Source organism: Alligator sinensis, unplaced genomic scaffold, assembly GCF_000455745.1.
Source record: "Alligator sinensis unplaced genomic scaffold, ASM45574v1 scaffold325_1, whole genome shotgun sequence".
Lineage (NCBI taxonomy): Eukaryota > Metazoa > Chordata > Crocodylia > Alligatoridae > Alligator > Alligator sinensis.
The window spans coordinates 982,348-992,211 of NW_005842118.1; the positions used below are offsets into that span (position 1 = coordinate 982,348).

General features: G+C 42.8%; 1 protein-coding gene across 1 annotated transcript in view; it reads right to left on the reverse strand.

Annotated features, from left to right (window-relative positions):
* The window catches only part of CTNNA3 (catenin alpha 3), a 1,539,787-nt gene that overhangs the window by 424,026 nt on the left and 1,105,897 nt on the right, over positions 1-9,864 (reverse strand). Inside the window, 1 exon segment of the mRNA XM_025205567.1 lies at positions 6,469-6,669. Coding sequence (XP_025061352.1) covers positions 6,469-6,669 — 201 coding nt within the window.

The following is a 9,864-nucleotide window of genomic DNA, read 5'->3' on the forward strand; positions in this document are numbered from 1 at the left end:
GACCTGCAGGGAGGGGTACTACTCTTTCACGTAGATGGCCACACCTCCTCCCTTCTTCCCAATCCAACCCTTTCTATAAAGCCTGTAACCCTCAATATTTACTGCCCAGTCATGTGTATCATCCCATCAGGTCTCTGTCAACCCAATCAAGTCAAATTCCTCATCAGCCAGAAGGAGTGCCAGTTCCTCCTGTTTATTTCCCATGCTTCTAGCATTCCCATAAAGGCATCTGAGCTCTTCCCTAGTCACCCCAGGTTCTCTGTCATGGTGTCTCTGCCTCAAGATGTCAGTACCCATCTGGACATTCATTGTTTGAATGCCCTTCTGTGTGTCATTGTGGCTAGCGGATTCTGCTTCAGCAGCAGAACCTTCTCCCTGGCCTCCCGGACGTGCCGTTTAAATCTCTCCTCAACAAATCAGCAACTCTCATGGTGAAGAGCTTCTTCTCTCTGGTTGTGAGATGAATACTGTCCCTTGCATGTAGGTCACTGTAGTTAATCTGAGTATCAAGGTTGAGGTATCCAAAGCCCACGCAGTGACACCATCTTCTAAGCCTTCAGTTGACCTCCTCAATACACTTCTCCCTCTGTGCATGGCCCAGAGGAGGATTTCAGAGAAGACAACTTGCGCTCCTAGGTCCTTGAGCTTTGTCCCCATGGTCCTGTAGTCCCTCATGATCCTTTCAGGGCTACTTTTTGCTGTGTTGTTGGTGCCCACATGGACAAGGAGCATGGGGTACTGGTCATTAGGGTGGACCAGTTTAGAGATACTTGCTGTAACATCACAAATCTTGGCTGCTGGAAGGCAGCAGACCTCTCAAGCAAAGGGGTCTGGCCAACAGATGGCTCCCTCTGTGCCCTGCAGTAGAGAGTCTCCCACTACTATCCCTCCATGTCGTTTCCTTTCTGGGGTTGGTTGATCCTGCACGGGTGCATCATTTGTCAATGGTGAGAGGCCTTCATAACTATTCTGAAGTGTTATTGGTGGGACAATTGATGCATGTCATCGCTTCAGTCATGACATGACCAGTTTCCACCCACTATCAGCTGTTCAGGCCCACTTATCAGCTTGGTCTCTGTGGTGTTCTTTTCCAGGTGCAGGACTCAGCAGTAAGCATCAGTTTTTCTGACATGTTCCCTGATTGTATGCAGCCTGTCCACCTCTTCTTGTAGCTCCCTTACCCAGCCCTCCAGAGTCTCCAGCAGGGATCACATCCCACAAGTAGGAGCACCCATGCCCCTGATCCCAGCATCCAGCTGACATGCCAGGCAGTCCCCACAGCCTGGAGTCAAGGGCTCCTTCTGTGTGGAGGCCAGGACCATAGGCTCTGTCTGGGTGAAGACCTTCAAGGCACCAGGAGTGGGGAAGGAAGCCTAGGGGTGCAGCACATACCCATCACCATAATGCAAGACAACCCTGGTCGTATGGCTGTCTGGGTGTTTATATGATTAGGAGACCAGGTGGGTGTTATTGCTCCCATGTGGTCCTCACCAGCTGCTGCTGCTGGTGCTGCTGTAGTTAGGCAGGCAGGCTCGAGCAGCTGCATGTAGGGGGATTCCCTAGCTTCCCGAGTGTCCAGGGGAATTCCCAGGGTCCCAGGTCCCTCCCTGGAGGGAGAGAGGGTTGAGCCCTTGTCCCCTTTACCTGGTGTCCAGCACTGGAGTACTGGAGGATTTACCTCAGCATGAGGGTGGGAGGAGCTTCAGTTGCCTGGGATGTGCTGTCCCATGCATGGGGCAGCCAGGGAGCAACTCAGTACCGAGAATGCCCAATGGGCCACCCTTTTGCGTGCCCTCCTGCATGAACTCCCATGCAAACTCACATGATGGGCCCCGAGTGTACCTATTTGCATGTTCTGTTCATGCAACTCCCTAGAGGACTGGGCTAAGTCAGAGCTGGGGGCCGGGGAGCTGACCCTCCTTGGCTCTACTCAGCTACCCCCACAACCTAATGCCCACCCACTGTGGGCCCCGCCTATCTCCCAGCTCTGCACTGAGGGATCAAGCCAGGGTCATCCCGAGGGTCCTGGGCTCACAGGGGTGCAACAGGTTTTCACCCATGCATCCTGCACCAAAGCTGGACCCAAATTTCTCTCTGGCTCTTGTCTTGCTAAATGGTCCGAACAACAGAATATGTTCAGATTACAGATTTTAAACCAGATTCACCCCAATTCATTCATGGAAGTTAAAATTGCAGAAAACAAGGACTAAAGTTCACTATACAAAAAAGCTCCACATCATTGTACATAAACCCATTCCCTTCCTGGACATATGCAACTACGAGAGAGAGGCCTTCATTCAGTTCTGTACACCCCTTTACTAAAAAAAAAATTCAAGTGAATAGGAATTCTAGCTTTTAAACAAAAGGATACCTCTCTATAAGTATGTATAACTATTTATCTGCACTGCTTATAGAGTGGCTGTAAAATGAAATTGATACTTGCTATGGGCTAATCCTGTGCGCCTTGGAATATTCCAGATTACATAAGAAGCAGTTAAATTAATTTTCCAAACATATTTCAAATTCTTTGTTACTGTCAGCAGAAGGCGGTTGAGTTTTGTATTTTGTTCTGATAGAACACGTTCCCACCAACTCATAAAAGGGTGGTAGTTGGACAGAATATGTAGAATCCTGCATAGCCTCTCACTGGAGATTGGCTTCTGACATCGCTAAATTCTCCCTAAGACACAAAAGGAATGTTTTCATAGATTTCCAACTACTGGAGCAAAGCTGAGAGACAAAAAAAGATTGCTGGCATTTTATGAGGCTGCTTCTGGTTGTACTTAGAGACATTAAGTGAGATCTGTGGATTCAAATGAACCCATTTATTGTACTGGGAAACAGCATATGTACTCTTATAATAATAATTTATATACCTTCCCACATATGAACATGCTTTCTTGACTAACACAGTAAATAACATCCCTGGTTATTTGTTTTATGAATCTGTGGTGTTAGCGTATATTAATAAATAGTGCAGAGTTTATTTACACAAACTAAACTGGAAGCCAATGGCTGCATAAATACAAATATCTTCCTTAGCAAAACCCCACTTTGTTATTGACTGGTTTCTACTTGAATGCCCCAGCACTGACAATATTTATTGGGCCAAATTTGGAGAGAAAAGGGAAAATTCCCTTTTACTACAAATGCAAAAATTAATTGTCAGGAGTTTATGTTTTTTTACCTCAGAACATACAAATAAAAAAAAGAATGAACAATGTATATTTTCTTTTTCTCACAGTAATTTAATAATTTAAGAATACTGGATTCTAATGTTCAATGTATTATTTATAAATCAAACCAATATACTGCATCCAATGTTCCTTGGCACAATCAAATTATTCAACAATAAAGGCTGCATTTCTTCTTCCCTTCACAAGGTATACTAATTTAGTGTATGTACACATTACTCCAACCAAGTGCACTGGAAGAGAGATCAATAATAATTCTCAATGTGTTTAAACATTATGTAACTGCAAGGAAGGAGGGTTAAGCTGATACAAAAGAATAAATTACCATATTTTCCTATAGCTCCTATACCTTGTGTTATTTCACTTTGTTCTTTCTTTTAAAAAGTAATGTGGCTAATGTTTTGTGTTACAAGTGCTCAAGATTTTCTCCTATCATAGAATCATAGAAAATTAGGGTTGGAAGGGACCTCAGGAGATCATCTAGCCCAACCCCCTGCTCAGAACAGGGCCATCCCCGACTAAATCAACCCAGCCAAAGTCTAGCCAGATTTTGAAAACCTCCAAGGATGGAGCTTCCACAGCCTCTCTGGGTAAACTATTCTAGTGTTTTACTACCCTCCTAGTGAGAAAATTCTTCCCAATGTATAACCTGAACTTCCCTTGCTGCAACTTGAGACCATTACTACTTGTTCTGTCATCCGCTACCACTGAGAACAGTCTAGCTCCACCCTCTTTCAAACCCCCCTTCAGGTAGTTGAAGGCTGCTATTAAGTCTCCTCTCAGTCTCCTCTTCTCTAAACTAAATAATCCCAGTTCCCTCAGTCTTTCCTCATAAGTCATTTCCTCTCCTCATCGTTATGTCACAAAGAGAGACAAAAAAAAAGGGCAGGTTTAATTCAAGCTCTTGTCCTCCTGCCCGCTTTGCAACCATGTGGGATATCAGTCCATTCCTGTTTCCAATGTAAGCAACTCCATCTTGGACTTACTTGAGCTGACTAACTCAAAGAAAGGGTTAATATAAAAACCTCTCTCTTTTCTTGAAGCTAAAATATAGTCAGTCAGACTTAACACTTTAGAAGCTTGTTCAGAAAACTCTGCTGATTAATCTAGGATTTAGACATCACAGTTAATATAACTGAAGCTTATGTTCCAGCAGTCTGCACTTCTCAGAAAACTCACTAAGGTGATTCAATAAAATGGTCAGCTCTCAGAATCATAACTAGCCCCAAAACTGACAACATAGAGAAAACTTTTGATTTGATGTCTTTTGGGAAAGACCTGGAATTGTCCTTTTAACATTGAAAAAGACCCCCAGGTATTAAGGTCTATCTAATTTACTTCCACCAGGCCAATAATGTCCTAATGAAGTGAAGGTGGAAAAATTCTGGATCCCAAAATGGTGAAGATTCAATTTAGATTTCTTTAGGCTTATGAAACATTTTACAATATTGTAAGCAAGGTACTTTCTCAAATTTGTGTGCATAGCAAAATACTAGGGCTGTGTGAAATGGCACCATTTTGTTTTTAACTTCCATTTTAACAGGACAGTGTTTCATTTCAAGTTTCAGTTAGTGTCAAAGTGTGGTTCCATTTCGTTTCGTCAAAACTGTTTCGCTGTTTTGACGCTGTTTCAACATTTTGCCCACAGGCTATAATGATGAAGCACAAAACTGCCCATAACTTTGTCACTTCTTGGGAGATTTGGATAAAAACACCAGGAATGATAGCTTCCTCTTAGGGCATGAAGCCTGCCAAGTTTCAAGGAGATAGGTGCAGGGGTTTATGAGAAATTGCACCTCAAGCTGCTGACAAGGAAAATTCATATCACATGTTTGTGTTAAGGCACAGTGGGGTGAAAACTGCAGGGATGGTAGACCCTGCTGAGGCCATGAAGACTACCAGGTTTCAAGGAGATAGGTGCAGGGGTTTCTGGGAAACTGCATCTCAAGCTGCTGACAAGCAAAACGTGTGTGTGAGAGAGAGAGAGAGAGAGAGAGAGAGAGAGAGAGAGAGAGAGAGAGAAGGTGCAGCTGTTTCTCCATCCCTCCCCAGAGCACCGGGATGAAAGGGACCTCAGGGAAAGATCACAGTCACTGGCCAGCTACATATGTCAATATCAGAGCAGTCCTTTGCCCCTCTCCCCCTTCCCTCTCCTTAGTTTCTGTTTCCCTGCAAGCAAGCCCAGTTTCGAAACTTGAAACATTTCAAAACTTTAAAAACGTTTTGACCTCCCTTGTTTCATTTCAAGGCTATGTCGAAGCCTTTCATTTCATTTTGATTTCGCTGTTTCGAGCTCAAAATGAGTTGAAACAGCGTTGAAATGAAACATCCGGTGAAATTTTGCACAGCCCTACAAAATACATTATATTTTCTTCCCTTTGCTGAATAGTTGCCTGAAAACGTAATTTTAAACTTATTACCAATAAGTCAGCTTCATCTTGCATTTTTTTGACTGACCACGTTAAGGATCATGTAGGAATATATCTTTTCTTGACTGACTATAGAAAGATCAAACTTTGCAAAGCAGAGTATACCTAAGGATGCTTGACAAGTTACAGTAGTTCCTTTTCAACATGCATAGAAATCAGAGGTACCAAATATATGTGGGTCCAAGGGCCCTGCCCCCTAGCCCCCACCTAAGGAAGAGGGCTATCACCTGAAATGTGTAAAATTTTTCCACATGTCCATTATCTTAGCCCCCACTCCTGGCAAAAATAAAAGTTGGGGCCTACAATAGAAATATAGTTGTATACATATATACAAATATTTTGTGCATAAGTGTGTGATAAAGAAAGCAACTCACTCACTCTCCATTTTTAAAAACTTTCAGCTGTCTTATACCTAAGAGTTCATGCTACAATGAAACCTAAAAATATACCTGTTACTAAGGGCTTCATTTGTACTGCATATGCATTGTTAAAGGCTTAGGACTTTGCAATGAATATACTAAAAGAATATGATGAGGCTGGCAACCCACTGCTGAAAATTCTTGCTTTACCAGTTAAAAGCTTGCTGGATGCTGCTGCTTGAATTTATTTAAACAATGGTGAAGAGGACTTCTGGAGGGCTAAAATACTTTTAAAAATAATCATTTTTGGACTGTGGTATAATCTCGATCAGAGACTGTGTTTATAGTCAAGTGATAACAGAAACATGGCAAACAATGTGGCAGAGTTTCTTTTTTAGATCATGGAATTATTGTCTTGTAAATCAGGACTGCACACAGAATGCAACATAACAGTAATGAAGAACTTGCTCTAGAACTTAAACTTACCAGTCTTTGTCAGATACTGAACATTTCTCATCACTCCTTCAGTGTAAGCCCCAGGTTCATAATTGTCCATCTCACCAGAAACAATGTGTATCACCCTTGCAGCACGCCCTCGGATGGCACCAGCTGCACGGTCTAAATTATCTGCATCTTGCTCTCTCAGTGCAATGATACACTTGTTCACATCCTCAAGAAAGTGGCTTTCTGTAAATAAAACAATTACTATTTTTAGATTGTGTTCTTTTTGCTCTGCTGCCATTCAGACAAGCTTTAGGCTATCTAAGAGGCAGCACATAATGCTCTACTTGATGTAAGACTCCAGCTTTTCTTCCCTTGTGAAACTTACGCTAAACTGCTTTTGACATGCTTTAAAACTATTTCCAAATATACAAGTAGCATCCCAGATTTTAACTGTATATGCAACACTATTCCATGTACAATAGGGAGTCAGGAAGGATTAGAAAATTTCAAAAAATATATATCTACATTCTATCATCATTTCTAAGAAAGTATACACATGTGTGCATGCATGTGCACGTGCACACACACACACATATATATAGTGGGCACATATACATGTGATGCTACATCGTCGTAGTAACACGCCACAGTGATGTAGCATTGGCAGGCACAAACTGATGCCACAACTACATCACTGTAGCAATGCACTCCCTCAAAAGTGCATGTTGCTACAATGATGTAGGGGCTAAAAATAATTGTGCAGCTAGCACAGCACAGTATGGGCCGTTACTGTGCCATAATTAAGTATTTCCAAAAGGAACACCCATGCCAAACATGCTCCAGCGTGTGGCAGGTTACCCCAGGTAGGGTAGGGAAGGCTGGGGCCAGCAACTGTTCTGGCCCCAGCAGCCTTACCTGGGGACTTCAAAAAACTGCAGCTGTGGTGCTTCTGCAGCAGAGCCTAGTGGCAACTGGAATGTGGCTCTGACTGGCCAGGCTCTGGTTTTGGGTGGCATGTGCTGCTGCCACATGCGCAGCCCCGCTTTTTTTTGGCATAGGTCTTTTTTTTTTTTACCCCAGGATCTCCCAGGGTCAAGAAAAACCCCCATGCCTCAAGATCTCCCAGGTTCTGTGGCACCATGTACTGCATGACTGAACTCAGCTAGACACAGCCACATAATGATGGAAAAGGAGGGCTGGAAGGGACTTCTAGAAGTCATCTACTCCAACGTTTTCCCTTTCCAAATCATACCAAAGCAAATCCTTGTGAAATTTATAAATACATAGGCAAACCTGCCACACAATCACAGATGAAGCAGAGGGACAATGGTGGCCAATGTCCTGCTGCAAGGGTTATAAAAATATATATGAGAGCTCCAAGGAAGCAATCCAGGTACCCCTGTACAGAGGAAGGCAAAAAGCTCCACACTCCATACCAGTCTGGCCATGAAGTAAAATTCCTTCCTAACCTCACATGTGGTGATCAGTCTGACCCTGAGCAGAGGGGCAAGACCCTCTAGCCAGAAACCTCCAGGTTTTAGTCCTAGCAGGAGTACTGGCACATTGCAGTCAAAATCCACAGCCTTGACTACAGTCAATATGCAGTTTCTGAGGAAGTAGGGGGAAAAAAACCCACCAAGGCAGTGTCCAGATGAGCAGGATCATGCAGTCTGTGGCACCACAAACAGTATGTAGTGAACATCAAAACATATCCCACATTGCAAATTTGCAGCGCAGGGGCAAACTTTGGTAAGGGGAAATCTCGGTAGCAAAAAAAGTGCCAGAAAAAAAAAGCAGCACAAAGCATACTACAATAGCATATGCCAAGACAAACAGAGGCTTGGCCCTCCAGTGAGATGCTCTGGCTGCTGGCTAGAGCATCTCTACTGCTCCAATTGTTCCCTGGCTGCTCCAATATGCCAGAAGCCAGGTGGAGCCAGGCAAGGGCAGTTTGTCCACATTGGGACAATGTGTCCTGCAACATAGCATATGTGCATTGGTGTGTGCTAAGGCACAAAGCAGCGGCACAAATTAGTACCATTACTTTGTGTACTGAAAGTATATATGTCCTTGCTCATCTGGATGTGGCCATAATGTGCAGCAACAGGAGAGGAAAAACACTCCTTCCTGGCTCCAAGCGACTACCAGAACAGCCAAGAAACATTAGTAATACACACAATATGACCAATACTACTCTAACTTCTTCTTGAACACCTGTAATGTGGGGAGCTCACCACTTCCCTAGGGAATCTATTCCACTGCCTCACTGTTCTAACAGTGAAGGAGTTTTTTCCTTGTATCCATTCTTTGCTTCAACCTCCATCCATTGATTCATGTCCTGCTCACTGCAACTACAGTGAACAGGCATTCTCCCTCATCTTTATGGTAGCCCTTTATGTCCCCCCCCTTAAAAACTTTCTCCATAAACTGAACATGCCAGTCTATCAGAATATCAGATCCTCATGAAAGGAATAATCATTATATTTGTCTCTTTGTGTACAAATACATCGATAAAGAAAATAATTTTTAAAACAATCAGGAAGAAAGTATCAAAATCAATCTTGTATTTTCAATATACTCTCTCAGATTTTACCTCTATTGGAGATTATGAGAAAGTGTAAGCATGTTCAGAGTCTGAGTAAGATTCTTTTAGTCATATCCTATAAAGATGAGACTGCTGGGTACTTCTTTATTTAACCACCGAGTAAATGTTTCTTTAACTACCAAATGTTTCCTTAAGTTATTTTATAAAATATGTTCATGAGGCTTCATGAATATTAAATATTGGCTATATTTGAAAGGTAGCAATGACTGTGCTGTATATGGGTTTTTATAGTGATGTGGAGAGAATTTTGTTTGTTGGATCTTTTTGTCCTTTTGTGATAGGATACTTTTCTGTATATTTATTTTCTTTAAATCCTTTCCTGGGAGGGCCATCCCTAATCCTGCCGGTTTCTGGCCCAGAGCCTTATAACTATAAGACTTTTTTTTACTTTTAAAAGGACCTTCACTTTCTTTTTTTGTTTGCATGTAAGTCTATAACTATTGTCTTTAAAAAAAGGTGTTCCTAAAGCCATGGGCACATAGACATCTTATGCTAAACAAAGTTAGAAAGCTCTGATCTAAAAAAGCAACAAACATGACATGACCCCGGAAAATGAGTTAACCCTGACTGAACAGCAGAAGAATTACCCCTAGGATAATCAGAGCAAAACTGTCACATTCAAATATCACAGTTTAGGTTTATTTTGTTTGTGGTCCCTTCTTCATTCAGTTGGTTTGCCATCAACATTCTCACTGTCACGGCGGGGTCCTTTAGGAGGGCCGTGATCTCCTTAAGGCCCTCTCTCCGTGCCAATTTGGCCCAAGGGCACCCTCGATTCTCGCCCGCCACGTCTTTGCTGTTGAATAAGGTTGGGAGGCTGCCTTACGACTCCC